General features: G+C 49.8%; 1 protein-coding gene across 1 annotated transcript in view; it reads right to left on the bottom strand.

The window, feature by feature from the left end:
* The window catches only part of GIGYF2 (GRB10 interacting GYF protein 2), a 1757193-nt gene that overhangs the window by 268389 nt on the left and 1468901 nt on the right, over window positions 1-19903 (bottom strand). Inside the window, exons 23-24 of the mRNA XM_078666006.1 lie at window positions 10882-11007; window positions 10354-10584 (exon numbers count right to left, since the gene is read on the bottom strand). Coding sequence (XP_078522132.1) covers window positions 10354-10584; window positions 10882-11007 — 357 coding nt within the window. The remainder of the gene's footprint in view (window positions 1-10353; window positions 10585-10881; window positions 11008-19903) is intronic.

Below are 19903 nucleotides of genomic sequence, written 5' to 3'. Positions count from 1 at the left end.
AAATGCGAAGCGATTGCCACATACGGGGCAGGAATCTGGGGATACGCAAATGTAAATGCTCTTCATGTAGCAGAAAATATTTTCCTTAAATACTTGCTGGCAGTCCCGGAAAGTACTTCTAATTTTATCTGTTACTCTGAATTGGGCTTGCCATATCTAGAAGACGTGATAAGGTTACAGTCTGCTCTTCTGTGGCATAGTATCTAGACCACTGAAGAGGCAGGTTTAATCGACTCATACTGAAAGATGTACTGGGAATTGATGGAACTAAAAAGATAAGGTGGCTAAATTATATTGAGAAGTTTTTTACGCAACATCACAAGAGACAGAACTAGGCCGATAGTGCCCTGTGGAACTGTGCCGGTCAGTAAGAACGGAACACAGAAAGTACAACAGTCCACTGTAGGAAAGGAAGAGAAGACGGGCCTTCCCCCTCTAAAAACAGAGGTAGGAAACAGAGCACAACCGACCCTCAAAGAGGATGACCATGAGGAGACCAGGACCCCGAGGCAGTAGAGCAGACTGAAAGGAAGGGAACTGGAGAGTAAAACAACCATCCCTTGAATGAAAGGTACCATATAGCAGAAAAGAAGCCCCTCAGCAGAAGTTAAGTGTATATGAAAGCCCCCAGGGGAGTGCAACAACCTGAACCTCCTGAATATAACCCCAATGGCAACTGAAGAGGCCAGTGGAGAACACCACCAGAAAAGGTCCTCGCAAAACGGGGAGGCTGGGTGGGCGTTAAGGAATCTGCGGCTAGACAACGTCTCTACCAGATACATCGTTACCGAAGGTAAGTAACCTGTACATCTGATAGAGACATTTAGCTGCAGATTCCTTAACATAGAATAGATACCATAGCCCAAAAGTGGGGCGGGTCTGCGACAGTACAACAGAAAGCGCCAGGCATGTGATCCGGAAACAGGGTGACAGATAAAGGAGAACAACTATGGCAGAACAGTCCGGCAGCAACTCCAGCAGCTCAAAGAGCAGAAGTCACAGGACAGAAGATATCCGACAACATGCCAGAATGGCGCCACACCGGACCAGGATAAAAATTATAGGTAGAACGGTATGATCCCCAGAAGAAAGAGAGAGAGAAGGATCACTCTCCTCTACATGACGGACGAAAAGTGCATTAACCCCAGCTTGGAATGAACTGGAAGAGATGTAGCCAGCACTTAACAGACCAGGTATAAAAGGAGGCCGAAAGTGCCGGTGGCAAAAGCCCAAATGCAAGCCACAACCTGAACAATGTAATGGAGATAGCCAGCAGGACAAGAAGCACGCCAAGCGCTCACCCAGCCCCAAAAGAGTAAAGAGGGGTATTAGCATCAACCACTAACCTGCAGAAGCAGGTAGGATATGCCGCCGGTAAACGGTAATAGAGGCCTTAAGTGGCTTACACAGGAACAGAAAAGCGCCCGACCGGGCAGCACAAAGCCAGAGGGAGGAACAGCCACCATATAGACTTGTTGACAGTACTTAATGACCAGTGCCAACAGAAGAACTGTCCCACAGGCGTAAGACTAAGAGTAGGCCACTGTGAAGGGAGAGGCTAAAAATGCCAAGTTAACGAATGACGGAAAGAGTCTTAAAATCCAAGACCAACACTCCCAAAAGACACTGATAGTGTCGACACCAAAAAGAGAGCATATGACCACTGGAAAACACCCCAGGAAGTGTAAGCAAGGAGGCCTATGGCCACTTGCAACCACCGAAAAAGGGTTCCCCCACACATGGAGATATTGGTCCAAGCTTCGCAACCATGACAAGAGGTGGCAAAGTAGGAAGAGGAAACCAAGGCAACCGGCATGTAGACATAACGTATAGGCCTGACCATATCCAGCACATTGAAGAGCAGCCAGGAGACGTTTATGAAGAGGAGACCATGAAACCTCCATACGAGATTATAACCATGGCGAAAGCAGATGGCACCAAGGAAAAACATAGAATACCGTTCAACAGACATTCAATAGGCGCATGGAGCCCACAACATCTCCAGATCCAGGCAGATAGGCAAGGCTATACAATAGCGTACAAGTACCCCACATAGAGTATGCTTAACCCGGACAACAGGGGGGACACCTCTTAGGGCAAAAGCCAGATCAAAAAGAATGCAGGAACAAACCACACCCACAGAGTCCCGGGCCAGAAAGACGTTACCAAGCTGAACTACCGGCTGAAAGTCACAAGTAGAAGACACAGCAACCTGTGAAACATGGCCACAGAAGGCCAACAGGCAACTGAAAGCAATATGCATCCAAGAGATGCTAATAAAAGGGTAAACACCCTTGACCACATGAAATAATAGGTAAGGCTTACTGCTCGTGTAAAACACAGAGCGCATCTAGAGGCTCACTGCCTACGGTAAACACAGAGCGCATCTCACGGATGTGAAAATGAAAAAGTACCACGAAACACAGGCCTAAAAGGACCTCAGTGAGATGACGAAAGCCTGCCAGCAGCTGGTGAACCACCGACTCGGCTTGAGCATCAAAAAGCAAAACCCCATCAAAAGGGTAAATCAACCAGACATTCCCGGATATTTTCAGGAACACACGTTCTCGCAACCAAGCGTGACGCCTTAGGGCAACGGAAGTCGCCATGGCTCGGCCCAAATAATCCGCAGTATCTAAGGCTGAACGGATTGTGAATTTGGCCATGTTGCGGCCATCCCGAATGGAGTGAAGAAGATCAGTGCGAGCACCTTCGGAGGTGGTAGTAAGCAAAGACTCTGCAGAGTCTGACAGGGCAGAAGGTGCCCGAGCTAAAACACAAACAGTATTTAAAGACCGAAGGGCTGCGCTAGCGGATGCTAAGACATTCCTACCCCAGGATTCGCGCCACCTGGACTCCCAAGAGGGAGGAAACGTTAAAGGGGCCAGAGAAGGAAAGTAAGTCTGTAACACAAACTCCTGCGCATCAGGGTGCACAAAAAGATTGGATCGTGTGGAGCTGGGAGGTGGTGGTGCAGAACTGACCGTGCCACTGGATCACTTTAAGAAGGGCGGACCCAGGTACCCAAGAGGACATCATAGAGGGATGCCTCAAAAGGCAAAAGTGGCTCCACATTGCCGGACCCACGGTGGAGGACCTCCAGCAAGGGGTCCACCGACAAGGGTGTAGAGGGGGGTTGCATATTCAAGATGCAGGTGGCCTAATACCACTCTCAAAAAAGCCACACCAGCCTCAGTAGCCCTTCGCGGAGGGGAAAACAGCTCATCAGTGGGGGAGGGTTGTAAGCTGATCCTCCCAAGACACTGAGGGTGCGCCCAATGCCCAACGGAAGGGAGCCACATATAAGAAGCCAGATCTGGGAGCTCCTGAGGGGGCTCCACAAATTCCAAGGGGGGCACTGGTAGCACTAGCTCTGGCGACGCCGGGCGAGAGGGCACAGCCAAACCCTCTCCAGAGGCCTTTATAGAAGAATCCAGAAATCGGCGTCGACATGGCGTCAAAACAACACGTGTCGGCGCCGATTGTGCGAAGTCAAACGCCGACTCGGCAGCCTCCGGCATAGAGTCGGCGTCGAGTTGTGCCGTCTGGCGCCGAAACTATAACAAGTTCCCCTCTGAAGAAGAAGTCACCGGGACCGGCGAGGCAATCTTCCGGCGCCGGCTCACCTCATCCAGAGCGGGATCAGATTCCGGAGAAAGGAGCGGAGGCGGAGCAGAGGATACGAGCCTCCGGCGCCAGGACAGCGTCGACCCCAGCTCCAGACAGGCAGCTTCCCGCCCGGAAGGCTGAGGTGTGCTCAAGTTAGGGCTATGAGCACAGGCAATCACCTGAGGCGCCACAGGGAGCCTCACGGGGCTATGCAGCGCGGCAGAGGTGCCGTGGGACGAAGAGGGGGACCCAGGAGGGCAGCACCCTAACGACACCACATCTCCGACGTTCCTGGGAGGCAAGGGCTGAATCGGTGCTGGGGGCTAACCCGCCGGCAAGTCAGTCGAAGACCCCTCAAGAGGCAGAGGTTCCGAGGACGCCCCAGGAAAGGGAGAGGACTCAAGGGAGGCCTGCAAAGCCGTAGCATAGGGCTCCATTTGGTCCAGAGTTGCCCCACACCTGGAAAAGGCGGATAGAGGGAAGACGACCGCCTGGAGTGCTCGTCCGGAAAGTTCCGGGAACCAGAGCCCCTGACAACAGAAGAAGGTGAGGTTAATGACCTAGGCCACAAGCGCCTCGACTTACCAAGTGGAGAACGACAGCCCCAGAGGGCGATCGACGGCAGAACCGAACAGTAGAGGGACCTGTAGTCGATGACAGACCGGGCCAGCTTCATAGGGCGCTCCCGCCGAGACTTCGGTTTCAGACGTTGGCAGGCTTCACAGTTTGTGGAGCCATGGTGCTTGCCCAGACACCACATACAAATAAGATGCGGGTCTGTCGCGGACATCTGCCGCGAACAAGAATTACAAGATTTGAAGCCCGAAGGCATCGCACTGTGAAAATGAGGCCTGAAAACAGGCCAGAGGAGCTACTCCGGATTCGCATTGCACACGGAAACGAAGGAAACTGACGTCAGCGCACCGGGAGGGACTTATATGACCCCGCTGACGTCAAGTATAAGGACGACGTCATGGCGGGGTCGTGTGCCGCCATACCCTGGCGCGCTGAGGTGCTGCTGCAAAAAGTTCTGGATCCCGTCTCACGCCTGGGGATATTATAAGTTAAGGAATCTGTGGCTATGATAAGCTGGCTTTTATTTCACCCTCCCATGCCAGTTATTCTCTCTTGAGGTCGAAGCAGGTTTCAAGGGTTTGCCTCCATCGGTGTACCTTGACTTAGACCCATGTGGCTCCTTGAGCTTCACTCGTTCCTCTGATGTGGACAATTTCGGGGTCATCAATGCTTTCTTCGAGGTTGAGGTCCTTGGCTCAACTGTGTCTCAGCTCTGAGGGATTACATTAGGTTTGTGTTCGTCCTTCAATGCTTTCTTGTGGCCCTTGCCAGTTTGGCCATCGTGATCTCCTGGAGTTCTGGGTGTTCCCCTAGGGCCTCCTCTGTCTCTAGGGTATTCTCTTGGTCCCTCGACACGCCGAGATTTTTCAAGAACTCCTGTTTTCTGGTCCCACATCTGCTTCTGTGTTGCCCTGATGGTCATGAGGAAGAACTCTGCGCACGCTCTGCAGTCCTCGGCACTATGGTCATTAGAGAGGTAAGGGTTACAAACCTCATGCAAGTCCATCTGTGCATAATTGTGGTGGCACTTGGGGTAGAATCTAGGAGGGTATGCCCCATGACCCATTCTTATTCTTCGGCCACGCAGTCTTGTTGTGTCTGTCTTCTCATCAAGGTGTCACTTGGTGATTTTCTGTGTTCTACGTCCTTGCAGTCGTCACCAATCTTGGTTTGGTGGTGATACTCAGCTGGAAAAATATATTTTTCTTCCTTATTCCTTCTTCCTCTACTCCGGAGCTCTCCCCTAGGCTTCCAGACCCAATGGCGGAAAAAAGAGATCTGAAGGCAACTGAGTCTAGGGATTTCCAGGGCATACGTCTAATGTGTCACAAGTTGAAGTTTAAACCCAAATAGCCGACAACACCCACAAAAAAATAAATAAACGATAAGAGACTTCAAGGAGACTTTCCAGACCCAACCACTAGATGGCGCAATAATGCAAGGCATGTGAATACAGAAACAATTTACGCTGCAAAACCTCAAGCAAAGGTGCTGAAAGGGGATCAACACCTAGGCACAAATTTGTCCCAATTAGCAAATGTATATGCTGTGTTTGAGGGACGTCTAGCTGTCAGAATTATATTGCAGACTTCTGCAGGGAGGACAAAAACTGTCAACTGCTGCAGCTCAATCACAGTGCATGAAGGTGAAGCGTGCACAGGTTCGCGTGCAGGGCCCTGCCCTTGTTGCTGTGACAGTAGATCCTTCCGAAGGGGCAGCCTGATGCTCTGAAGTTCCATACTGTCCGTACTCAACCCAGAGCCACAAGAATGGCTTGGATCCCGGTTGTTTCTGATCTTCTTGAGAACAAGAAGCAGGAGTGGTATCGGAGGGAAAGGAGGCCTGAGCTCCACTTGAGATGAAAGAAGTCTCAGAGAGAGAGTCATCTTGGAAACTCCAGCACACAAAAGTGCTGACATTTAGTGTTCATGGCAGTGGCAAATGTATCTAACCAAGGTTGTCTCCAATCGCTGAAGAGACCTTGCGCCACCACTGGATGAAATGCATTAGTGAACTGCTAGGCACTGATGGCTGAGTTTGTATGCTCTGGTGTTCAAAAAACACGTCAGATGTTGAGCCACCAGGAATATATACTGACATTCCAGCCATGTTCAGAGATGCAGGGCCACTTAACACAGGGTCCAAGACCCCAACCTGCCCTCTTAGTTGCAATGCCACATGGAAGGTGTAGTCCGTGAATACCTGAACCAGCCTTTTCTTAATAGAAGGAAGAGAGGATTTCAATGTCAGGCAAATCGCTATCAATTCCAAAAGACTGGTGTGCAGTCAAGACTCCGCCAGAGATCAAAGTCCTCTGAACTCCACCTCTCGGTAGGTAAGGGAAAGTAGTCTGCTGCTGACCCAATCGTAGTTAGTCAGCCACCACTGTAGATCTTTTTCAGTTCACTTCGATATATGGACCAAGTTAGATTCCCAAGATGTAACGCCCATTTGGACTTGAGATCCCATTGCAGAGCCCGCACATGCCATCGGGCATGTGATACTAGCAGGATGCCATGAGGCCCAGAAGCCTCAGTCAGTCTCACCGAAATCCAGGATACAGGCTGAAGCATTGGAATCACAGCCTGACTATCCTGGACTCGCCACTCTGGAGGGTAGGACTGAAACTGCACTGTGTCCAGAATGGCTTTGATGAAAGTGAGCGCCTGAGAGGAAAGTCAGATGTGACTTTGGCACGTTGATAGTAAACCCTAACAAATGCAGGAGGTCCGCGGTAGTCTGGAGATGGGAAATTAATGCCTGAGGCGAGCCTGCCTTCAACAGCCAGTCAATGAGTTAGGGGGAAGACTGGAACCCCTAACGTCCACAGATGTTCTGCAGCCACCGCCATAACCTTGATGAACACCTGAGGTGCACTGATGAGGACAATCAGGAGCACATATAATTAAAAATGCTCGTGACCCACCAGGAACAGCAAGTAATGCCTGTAGGCAGGTAGGACAGGGATGTGGAAGTAGGTCCTGCAAGTCCAGTGCTACCATCCAGACTTCAGGGTCCGAGGCAGAGAGAACCTGAGCCAACGTGAGCATCTTGAATTTCTCCTTCATCAGGAAGTAGTAGAGAGGGCGCAGGTCTAAAATAGGGCAGAGGCCTCAGTCCTTCATGGGCATCAGAAACTAGGGGGAACAGGAACCACAACCTACTTTTGATCCTGGCAATCTTTCGATTGCTCCTTTGGCCAAAAGGGCTGCACTTCCTGTTGCAGCAAGGAGAGGTGGTCCTCGGTCAGCGGCTTTGTGGACAGTGGCATGAGTGGTGGAGTATTCACTTGTCTGATAATATGCACTGCAAGCATGGCAGTGGATGTCAGATCCTGCTGTCAACTGGTTCCCTGTGATGGCAAGAGGGCAAACTAAAGGTGTTTTGAGACTGCCAGGGGGAGCCTGTTGGCCTTGGTGGCTGGCTGGGAGGGAAGGGACGTGGCTAGTAGCCCATACCGTAGCCACGGAAGGGGTTGGATCTAGCCCTGATCTTTTGACTGGGTGAGAGTATTCTGCTTAATTCAGAGACTCTGTCCCTCACCACCCCTTGTTGTAAATATACGGAAGGGGCAAAAGGCAGAATGGGTTTGGCGCAGTGCCATAGAGAAACTCAGCTCCCGGGCAATGGCTTGGCTGTCCTTAAAGTGACCTAGAGTGGAATTTGCCTTATCGTCTAAGACGAGAGTGCCATCAAAGAGCATGCCCATAAGGGTTGCATGAATATACCCTGAAAAAACAGTAGATTTCAGTCAGGCGTGGCATTGGAGTGTCACTGACGGCGCAAGTACTCGGCCTAGTAAGTCAGTCATATCCAGTCCGCAGCAATTGGTGAACTTTGCTGCCTCCCTGCCATCGGCAATAGTCTGGGTCAGTATGGCTCAGACCTCCTCCGAGACCATGGGCAGGACTTGCGCAACTGAATCCTAAACTGTGTGACTGTATCAGACCAAGAGACATGTGGTGTTTACCGACTGCAGTGCAAGGCCAGCGGAAGAGAACATTCTCTTGCCAAAGGTATCCAGCCTCTTGGATTCCATATTAGGTTGTATAGTAGGAAACATGGCAGAGTTACCTTTGGAGGTGGAGGCCTAGACAACCAGACTCTCCGGGGTGGGGTGCTGGGTGAGGAAAAGCTGGGTCCCCGGGAGCAGTGGTGGCGGGCAATTGTCCTGTGTACAGGAGGCCCTTTGCAGCTCTTGGGTCATGCCACAAGCAGGACATCGGTGAGGGCTTCATTAAAAGGGAGGAGAGGTTCTGTGGGGGCGACAACTGGCTAAAGCTCTCGGTCAAGACTTTTATCTTGACTGTCACTAAGGACAGCGTTAGGTCCAGGACCTCAGCCGCCCCCACCACCACCATTACAGAGGAAGTCCCTTGTTCCATAGCCACACTGAGAGGAGAGACTAGGCCAGTGTCTGGGGAGGTGTTCAGACCACTGGCATCCACCAGTTCCTCATACCAGTTGTCCTATGGTTCATCTATGGGGTTTTAGTAGCATTAAGGATCCTTCCTAATCGGACACTTCACAGAGGCTGGTGAAAAAAAAGACCTGGCTCAGACTTGGAAGGTCAAGTTCAGGTTGGCGCTGGAGTGGATGTTTGTTGACACTTATCTGGCTCCATATCAGAGTCCGGTATGATGATGGGGTTGGTTCCACTGGGAACGACATCAGTGGAACTGGCTCCGGGGAACGTCATGGTCCCACAACTGGTGCTGGTCCAGATCCAGCACCGGATCCAGGGGGGCTGCCTTGCGCTGAGGGTGGAAAGATGGCAGAAAACCAGTGGTGGCACCTGCCAAAACCAATGGGGCCTGAAGGAACTCCAGAGCGGTTGGCCCACCCAAAAATTAAGTGCTCGACCTGTAAACTGACTCTGGACCTTCCATGACCTGGAGTGTCACAGTCAACTGGCATCCAGGAGCTTCAGGGATCACTCCTTTGTTGTTCATGGCTTTACAGTCCTCACAGGGCTTGGAGTTGTGTGCCAGCTCTAGGCCACAGAGGCAAAGATGGGGGTCTGTTCGAGACACCTGCCTGGGACAGGAACCACAAGGTTTAAACCCCACATTTTTTTGAGTGACATACCTCGCACACTTGGAGACAAAGCCCAAAATAGGTCAACAAAAATGTATAAAAAAAAAGAAAAAAAAAAGAAAAAGTAGTCCAAAATGTAGGCAGAGAAAGCTCTCCCTGGGTCTGCATTGATGCGTGGAAAGAAAACAAATGATGTCAGGGCACTGGAGGGTCGCCTATATAGGCACTGCACATGTCATTTCCGGCACAGATGAGCTGATTGACGCCTGGGGAATATTAGACGGTAAGGAATCTGCAGCTAGAAATCGCTAGCAGACGTGCCTAATGTAGTCATATGGTGAGTGGATGAAACGTGACTGGTTGTTTCATAGCTGGCAGCACCTGAAAGATATCACTGGGTAATAGTTTATCGGATTCAGTGTGGTGCCTAGAGAATACTCATTCATACAGAGAGGAGAGCACCTGCAAACAGAGAGGAGAGCACCTGCAAACAGTCAACTTCCTATAGTTCAACATTAGTAGCATGTGTTAGGGACTATAACACCTATCCGGTTTGGCAGCTTAGTGGACTAATGCGTCCACTGTAGGGGCCTCTGTTTGACCTCATGGTCACAGGTTTAAATTTTGGCTGGTTCACTCAGCCTTTCATCCTTCTGAAGTCGCTAAAATGAGTGCCACTGAGTTGGGTAACAAACATCTATTATTCAGCGCCAACGTACCCTTCTGGGTGAACGTGCTCTCTACAAATACACATTTTATCTGAAAAAGAACGATCATTTCTAAAAATAAAATAAAAAATAACATTTTTGTCAATCACCTCAAGTCAGCAGGTTCACCAATTATTAAAGTGTTGGCTCCTACTTTGGAAAACCAAGGCAATGATATATCTGGTTGTTCGTTTTAATGCTGTGCACACATTTTCACTTCTGAACTAGCAGTGCATGGTCCCATATATAAAGGACCGGAAGCAGAATGCAACAAATGAGTGGGAGAACAGGCAACAGTAAATGGAGGGTGACATTCAAGGTAAGAGGGTGTAGGACAACAGACATGAAAAAAAATGAACAAGTGGGCCTTTGGAAAAGAGTGTCTAGGTCTCCGCAACGTTTCTTTGGTTCTATCAATACTCACTGTGATGGTTGTGCTGGTAGTATCAGCAGCAGTGCTGACACAGCTGGTACCAAGGGAGCGGTTTTCTTGCTTGTGTTTCTGCATCTGTTTGGCCTCCTCTTTCTGAATTTCAAGCAAAGACTTTGTGTTTTCTGTCCCTTTGGGGATATGACCCCAGCCTGAAAGTTTCTGCTGTTGCTGCTGCTGCTGTTGATGGAGGCTTTTCATAAGCTCCCTTTGTTGCCGTGCATGCTGCGAAATAAGGGGACAGAAAGATGAGGCCACAGTGCTAGCAATCAAAACATAAAACACAAAGCTCTCTTCCATACGGGACACCTACACATAAATAGGGTACAGAGGATTTCTATATTGCAACATAACACTGCGACTCGCTTTTTGCAGCCAACAGTTTAAGTGCCCGGTCGCTATTCATCACAAAAAACAAACAGGAACTATTTCTTCAAAATTGTTAAAACTATCAAATAAAAACTGAATTTTGAAATCATGGAATACAGTTCATGAGGGCATTACTTCATAATAAAAACAAACCTCTTCTTGCAGCTGTCTTTCTCGTTCCTCCTCTAATTTCTGGATCTCTGCCAATGAGAGAGAAGACTGGGATGCTGATATGCCTGTTGTGCTGGCTTGCTGACCCCATGTTGATGATGATGGAAGCTGAAAAATACAAAGAACAAAGCGCCAGTTAGTTTTATTACAGTCATAACCAACAGTTCTTGTTTTAATAAGAATCAGACTTAGTGAAGGAGGCATCAAAATACATTTAACAGACTGTCTCTACATTAAAATAGGGTTGACACGGTTGAGGTAATAATGCTGTGTTCTTCATTATTACCTACAATTACACAAATGTTGAATTTTAAAAGCTATTTTTATTACAACCATTTATAAAACAGTCCCCTACCAACTGTTTTGCATCGTTTAATGCTTCCCATCCCTGAACCCTTAAAAACCCTTACTAACCCCAATGCTACACATCCCTGAATCCTACAAGCCCTAATTAATCTTCACCGCTACAAATTCCTGAACTCTAACAACCCTTTTTAGCCCTTATATGCACAATTTCCTGAACCATAAAAGCTCCTTACTTCCCCCTTTACCATTCCTTTCCCTGAACCCTAAAGATAATTACTGCCACTTAATGCTACAATTTCCCGACCCTAAAAATCCTTATTACCCTTATTTCTACTATTCAATGAAGCCTAAAAACATCTTCAAACTAGTTAGCACTACACTTCTCAGAACCCTTTATTACCCATTTACACTACCTATCCTTGAGCCAGAAAACAAACCAAACACCATTAATTCCATGAATCCTAATAAACCCTTACTGATATCCATCCCTCAACTCTACAACCCCTTACCCCAGTTATGCACTGACCCAAACCCTAAAAGCCCCTTACTATCCCTTAATGCAACAAAACCCTATAACCTACCAATTATGTACTGCCTTGAACACTCGCATTTCCTGAATTCTAAAAAACCCTAACTATTCACCCTGCCCAACACCCCAGCCAGACTTACGAGGATGATCCTTTGCTCCTGCTCCCAATACGTACCTTTGTCCCTATAGCACAAAAGTTACTACTTGTGTAAAGATATATCTGTAAGAGACATTAGTTGGTGATAGATTCCTTACCTTAGAATATCCCTAGGCATCAGACCGCATGCAGAAAGTTTTGCTAGCAGTACCCCTGCGCATAAATAGGTGGCGTTGTGTGGCTCCGCCTCAGTCGCTGGCATCGTATGCGCAGAGATGACGTCACAGAGACTACTTAGGCGGCACCTATGCACGCTGACGTCAGTTCTGTGCACGACTTTCCGCACCAGGAACGCAGAGCCATGCAAGAAACTGACTACTGGTGCTATGAAACTAGGGCCCTGAAAAGGGATGTCCTTAACCCTAGTAATCAGTAAGCAGAACGGGGGGGATGGGTGGGGCAGAACGGTGAGGATGGGTGGGGCGGTAAGGAATCTATCACTAACTAATGTCTCTTACAGATACTTGTGTACAGTATCTTGTGCATCTGAAAGAGAAACGTTAGTGATAGATTCCTTACCTTAGAATAGATACCCCAGCAATACCAACCCCAGTGGTGGGTCTGCGAATAAGATTACACCAGAAAGTCACGGAGAACAGAACGGCCAAAGAAGCCGTCTCTCCGGACTGGTCTGTCAAGGTAGTAATGCTTGATAAATGTGTGCAGTGAGGCCCACGTAGCTGCCTGACAAATGTCCTGCAAGGGAACGCCGCGTCCCAAGGCAGTAGTGGCTGCTGTTGCCCAGGTGGAATGGGCATGCAGCCCCACAGGAGGCTCTTTCTTAGCCAACGAGTAACAGGCCTTGATGCAGAGAACGACCCACCGAGAGATGGTCTGTTTATGCACGGCCCAACGTTTTTTGGCGCCCAAGTAGCCAACAAAGAGCTGGTCATCCACCCGGAACTGTTGCACATGTGTTTCAGATAGAACAAGAGCGCACGTTTAGGGTCCAGACGGTGGAACCTCTTCATCTCGAAGGATGCGGAGTCGGAAATTAGGTGGGCAAAGTGATGGTCTGCCTGATGTTGAAGGGTGTGACAGCCTTTGACAGGAAAGAAGGACGAGTCCTTAAAACCACCTTGTTCGGATGAACTGAAAGGAAAGGAAGTTTGGAAGAAAGAGCCTGGAGCTCACTCACTCTTCTGGCAGAGGTGATAGCTACCAGGAAAGCTGTCTTGAGAGTAAGAAGACTGAAAGGACAGTTATGAAGGGGCTCGAAGGCAGCGCACATCAGAAATGTCAGGACAAGGTTTAAGTCCCATTGAGGCATGATGAACAGCACAGTAGGGTATGTGTGCGTAATGCCTTTCAGAAAACGGTTAACAACCGGAGACTTAAAAAGAGAAGGCTGATCAGGGATGATTTGGAGGTACTGTGCATGACTGAGACCTGGACGCGGCAGGACTGCGAGGTTGACCTTGGATTAGCCTGCCCGCCAGGCTTCAAAATATTGCACGTGCCAAGGTTGGAGGGGAAGGGGGGAGGGGTGGGGCTAATTTATAGAGAGTCCCTGAACTTGAAGACCATTGACATTGATTTGGTCGCAGGGGTTGAACTCCCGGGGTTCACTATCAAGAGTGAGCTCGGCCAATCCCTGACAGGGATCATTTGCTATCGTCCACTGGGGTTTTTTAGTGTGCTGCAGCAGCAACTTCTCCTGGAAATTTTTACTAATATGGCGGCCACACACCGGAGAGTTTTAATTCTGGGCGATTTTAATCTTTGGCCGAATGGCTCCCTTGATACAGGTTTGGCCAATATATCCCAATCATGTGAGGGGCTGGGACTGCGTCAACAAGTCTCGGTAGCCACCCACTCGGGGGGACACATGTTGGACCTCATCTTTGCTTTAGATGAGCAGCTATACATGGGGGAGGTTCTCCCGATGGACTGGACTGACCACTTTTTGGTCAAATTCTACCTGAATATGGCCAATTGGGATAAAAAGGAAGGCAATCGGAAGACTAATTATATGGGGAGGGATTGGAGGGCCTTGGTACAGAGGAAAAGTCATGGTGAAGTGTTCTCGGTGGAAGACTGCTTCTCGCCGGAGGCTCAGGTCGATGAGAACTACTCCACTTTCTGTAAAGAGATCACTCTGACCCTGGACTCACTGGTGCCTCGCAAATCCTTTCAGAGTAAGGGGAGGCCTTCTGCCCCCTGGTTTGGGGAGGAATTGAAAAAACTGAAGCTTGACTGTAATCGGGCCGAGAGAATCTGGAGACAGAAATATCTAATTGAGCACAAAAAGGCATGGAGAGCAAAAATTTTGGAATATAGAAAGGTCATTAAGAGAACGAAGGCTGACTTCTTCGCCTCAGCGATATTCAGGGCTTCAAATAGCTCTCGCTGCATTTTTCAAATCCTCAATAGCCTGACTAAACCGGAGTGTTGTAAAAATGACTTCCTGCTATCTCAGAGGCTCTCTGATAATCTTGCCAACTTTTTTCATGATAAGGTTGCTTTTATCATTGAGGAGTTGGGGAAGGCATCAGAGCCGTCGAAAGCAGGAAACGAGCAGTTGTCCCTCATCAAGGACAAGGGTGAGCGGACAGGGAATGGCAGTACAGTGGAGGCTGCCTTGGGGGCACTTTTTGAATTCCCCCTTCTTCAGATTGAGGATTTCTACAAGTTAACACATAGCATTGTGTCAGGCTCCCCCTTGGACCCACTGCCTTGTAAAATCTGGAAGGAGTTCGGGGTAGAACTCTTCCCACTATTGTGTAAGATCTGTAATCAGTCTCTTGCAGAAGGGGTGGTTCCAAGCCAATGGAAGCAGGCGTTGGTAACGCCATTGCTTAAAAATTCCTCCCTTGATCCAGATTGTCTAAAGAAGTTTAGACCAATATCCCTTCTCCCTTTCCCGGCCAAGGTAGTGGAACGGGTAGTAAGTGGCACACTGTCCGCGCATTTAGAACAGGGTAAACACCTGGAGGAGGAGCAATTCGGGTTTCGACCGGCTCATGGTACTGAGACGGCACTGGTGACCGTAATGGATGAGCTTCGGAGGCGGGCAGACAGGGGCCAGGCAGCAGTGCTGATTCTGCTGGACCTGTCTGCCGCCTTCGATACGGTCAACCACAACATCCTTTTGAACCGGTTGAGTGAGGTGGGAGTCACGGGAGTGGCCCTTAGATGGTTTCACTCCTTTCTCTCAGGGAGGCAGCAAGCGGTGTCTCTTCCTCCTTACCAATCCGCCTCTGCTCATGTCTCACATGGGGTGCCTCAGAGCTCGGCCATCAGCCCCATTCTTTTTAATGTCTATTTGAGACCCTTGTTGACGATCATCAAGCGTTATAACATCAAGGTCATCAACTACGCTGATAATACGCAACTCATTCTCTCCCTGGAGGGAGAGCAGTCCATCTCAGTGGAGGGGTTTCATAGATGTTTAGAAGATATGTCACAGTGGCTGAAGGAGAATTCTTTACAGTTTAATATAGCTAAAACTGAGCTGTTGCAATTTGAGACGCGTAGGAACACGGTATGGCCGCCCATGAATCTGAACCTTAAAACTTGGTTATTCCCTAAGAACTAGGCCTGTGCTTTAGCCCCCTTCTGTGTTGACATGGTCTTTGAGTTACTAGCGCCAAGATGCCTGTCAGGTGATAGTGCGCTTTAGAAATTGTATAAATAATAAATAAGGGAGCAGTAGAAAGGAGGAGATGGCAGAAAGATAACCTTTGATAGTGCTCAGAAATGAGCCCTGCTGGGCCAAAGAAAGGAGGAACAGAAGGACCTCGGAAAGAGGGGCAGAAAGGGGATCCACAGCCTTTGCTGTGCACCATGCCACAAACGTGTTCCACCTGCAGGCGTATACCGTTTTCATGGAGTGACGCCTGGCTGCCAAAATTACATTTTAGACTTCGGGAGGAAGGTCGAAAGCTGTTAACTGTCGCTGCTCAATCTCCACGCATGGAGGTGGAGGCTGGACAGGTTCGGGTGGAGGACCGTCCCCTGCTGCTGCTACAGAAGATCCTCCCGAAGAGGCAGTCGGATCGGGGGATCGATCGCCATGTTGAGTAGCTCGGGATACCAGTATCTTCGTGCCCAATCCGGAGCCACAAGAATGACTTGGGCCCGGTCGCGCCGAATCTTCTTCCGCACTCTGGGCAGAAGTGGTATAGGCGGAAAGGCATACAACAGACCGCAACTCCACTCGTGACGAAAAGCATCGCCGAGCGAGTGCCGCCTTGGAAATTCCAACGAGCAGAATTGATGACATTGCGCGTTCTCTTCGGTGGCGAATAGATCTAACCAAGGCTCTCCCCACTGCTGAAAGAGACCTTGATCCACGTCAGAGTTCAGACGCCATTCGTGATCCATCATGCACCGGTGGCTGAGCTCGTCCGCCCTGGCGTTCAGAGAGCCTGCCAGGTGTTGAAGCCATGTCCAGAGGCGCAGAGCCTCCTGACATAGGGTCCACGACCCCACCCCGCCCTGCTTGTTGTAATACCACATGGCGGTGGTGTTGTCCGTGAACACCTGCACTACACTTCCCTGGGCACAGGAAAGGAATGCTTTCAGTGCAAGCCGGATTGCCCGACTCTCCAAATGGTTGATATGGAGCCGGGACTTGGCCGGAGACCAGAGGCCTCTGATCTCCGTTTCTCCCAAGTGGCCTCCCCTTCCCAGAGGGACGCATCCGTCACCACTGTGTGCCCCAGTTGGAAAAAGGGAGAGGGATCTGCCCTGGACCCAATCGCGATTCGTGAGCCACCACTGCAAGTATTGTGCAGTGCCCTCCGAGATCTGGACGTGATCGGACAGGTTGTCCTGATGCTGTGCCCACTGGAACTTCAGCTCCCACTGCAGAGCCCGCATATGCCATCTGGCATGTTGCACTAGCAGGATGCAGGAGGCCATCAGGCCCAGGAGCTGGAGGGTCATCCTGACCGAAAACCAGGATAGAGGCTGAAAGATCTGAATCATAGCCTCAATATCCCGGACTCGCTGTTCAGGAGGATAAACCCGAAACTGCGTTGAGTTCAGAACCGCTCCGATGAAGGGGAGATTCTGAGAGGGACTCGGATGTGACTTCGGCACATTGATGGAGAACCCCAGCAAATGCAGGAGGTCGGCTGTAGTCTGAAGGTGGGTGACGACTGCCTGGGGCGAGCCCGCATTCAACAACCAGTCGTTGAGGTAGGGGAAGAACGACACCCCCGACCTGCGCAGTTGAGCTGCGACCACCGCCATCACTTTCGTGAACACCCGAGGGGCACTGGTAAGACCGAAGGGGAGGACGGCAAACTGAAAAGGCTCCTGGCCTACCGTGAACCACAGGTAACGCTGGTGGGCTGGCAGGACGGGGATGTGAAAATAAGCGTTCAGCAAATCCAGCGCTACCATCCAGTCTCGTGGGTCGAGGGCAGCCAAGACCTGAGCCAGAGTCAACATCTTGAACTTCTCCTTTCCGGAGGAAGCGTTTGACATCCCCTGAGGTCCAAGATGGGGCGCAAGCCCCCTTTGTCCTTCTTGGGGACCAGAAAGTAGTGGGAACAACCACCACATCCTACTTCTGGCCAGGAACAAGTTCAATGGCCCCCTTGGCTAAGAGGGCCATAACCTCCTGCTGGAGAAGTGCAAAGTGATCTCCCCTGACATGCGGTGGAATTGAGGTGGCATGGCCCTGGGGGGAGGGGGTGGGGGGGGTGGACTCAAAGGGGAGGGAGTAACCCCTCCTTACGAGTTGCAGCACCCACCTGTCGGAAGTGACAGAATGCCAATGGAGAAGGTGATGACTAATCTTGCCACCCAGCGACCTGAGGCTCAGACTAGGAAGGTTTTGAGATTGATGTCGGAGGTGGACTGACCCTCACACCCGCAGCCACCCCGGCGGCCTCCACACCCACGGGCATGCTGAGTTTGGTTCTGCTCAGACTTTTGGCTGAACGAATGGGCAGGGGCGCCTCTGCCATGGCCATGAAAAGAATGAAAAATAGACTTGGCCGGGACGTCCATGGAGAACCCGGTGGATCGCAACCAGGCGTGGCGACGGAGCACCACGGTCATGAAAATAGCCCTACCGAGAGAGTCCGCAGTGTCCAAGCCACAACGAATGGCGCACCTAGCCGCGTCCTTATCCTCAGCCACATCCCAAGAAACACAGTCTGGACCTCCTCCAGACACTGAGGCAACACCTCAGCCACGGAATTCCACAACGCGTTGGAATAGTGGCCCGGGAGGCACACGGTGTTTACTGACCGCAGACCTAAGCTGGCTGAAAAGAATAACCGCTTGCCAAACTGCTCCAATTTTTTAGAGTCCTTATCTGGCGGAGCCGTGGGAAAGGCACTCTGAGATTTAGAAGCTTGAATGACCAGACTTTCAGGTGTAGGATGAGTGGTCAGAAAGGCAGGATCACCCGACGCCAGGCGATGACACCTGGCGACGTTCTTCTCCACAGGGGGCCCTGTGGCGGGCCGTGACCAAGTGCCCAACAAGACTTCAGGGAGGGCATCATTAAAAGGCAGCAGCGGCTCCGATGAAGTGGGCGCCGGCTGAAGCACCTCATTGAGTAGATTAGTCTTCAGGGTCACCGTAGGGAGATTGAGGTGAAGGACGTCATCAGCCCGACGGAGCACCACCGTATACGAGGCACCTTCCTCCATAGTGGACAGGGGAAATATGCAGGATGTTCTTGAAGTTCAAAAGGATCAAAAAAACAAACCACCTCCTCTGAAAAGCCAGAAATCTTCTCAACCATGTAAGACATGGCCCTATGGTAAATATTCAGCCATTGCATCTTAGATAGCCTCCGAAGCAGAGCTCACGGGACAACCATGTTCCAACACTAAACATAAGAATAAATAACACCTTCAAAAACTGAGGAAATCAAGACATTAAGTATTCGAAAGAATATAAATCAGACACCTAGAATTGCCAAACACAATGTCTCCACATTAGCAACTACCCATGGACTTAATGAACAGGAAGAAACCTATGTGCAAATGAGCAGACTATGAAAGTGCATATCATCCCCCTTGTGATGTGACACATACATATGAGAAGACACCAGCTCTTAAGAGCATGACCATCCTTTTAATTACACACATTAGTTTTTCCAACACAAGCGTAGTTTCAGTTTACTGCCTAATGTTATCAACACTTGCCGCATAATCTGAATCTCCCAATGTATATAATAATGTAAGGATACCTAAGGACTGTATTAAGTATGGTAGATTAGGAGCATATATAATTGCATTCGAAAAACCATGTGTATGTTGGAGCATCCCTTATTTAGGATTGTCTCCTTACAGCCCTTATTGTCACAAATCTGGATCTCCTAAATGTGTATCCCAATGTAAGGATTATGCTGTACAATGAGAATCTCCTGAATGTATAACATAATGTAAGGATACCTTTACTGTTTAATTTATGGTGCACCATGAGCATGAACAATAGCGGAACTCCTTTAAGCCTGGTAGATGTATGACGGTTCCCATATATTCTACAGACTGTGCAACGTCAATAAGGCTTCATAAGTACAATGATTATTGACCATAAAGGAATGACGGTATGTATTATAACGTACTCCGACAACTAATTCTTACAGAAGCAATTCCATTGCCATATTCCACCGTGACCAGTAGATGGTGTTCCTCGCTTAACTCGAGCCCCCCCACACAGGTTCTTGGAAAAATAAACCCCCCGGGGGTGGCAATCCCAGGGGCTGCCGGGGCGGGGAGGAGGAGGGGGGGGGGGGGGGGGGCATGTGCCCCCGCAAATATTTAAGAAAAGCCCAGGGGGTGGGGGTCCCCGGGGCTGCGGGGGCCCCCCCTGTGCCCCTGCAATCCCAATATAGCATGCCCCCGGGGGCTAAATAATAATGAATCACGGGAGCCCACGCTTTTTCTTTTTTTTTCGCAGCAGGAACCGCGAATCCTCTGCGACTTTTGGAGATGTAAAAAAAAAAAATGCTTTTTTTGGCCCTGGTGGTCCTTGTGGGACCCCCTAAGCAGGCCTAGGGGTCAGGGTGTTTCTACCCTTCCCCCTTTTCTTGTTTTACG

This window comes from Lissotriton helveticus, chromosome 11, assembly GCF_964261635.1.
Source record: "Lissotriton helveticus chromosome 11, aLisHel1.1, whole genome shotgun sequence".
NCBI lineage: Eukaryota > Metazoa > Chordata > Amphibia > Caudata > Salamandridae > Lissotriton > Lissotriton helveticus.
This window is presented reverse-complemented; position numbering and strand designations above follow the sequence as displayed.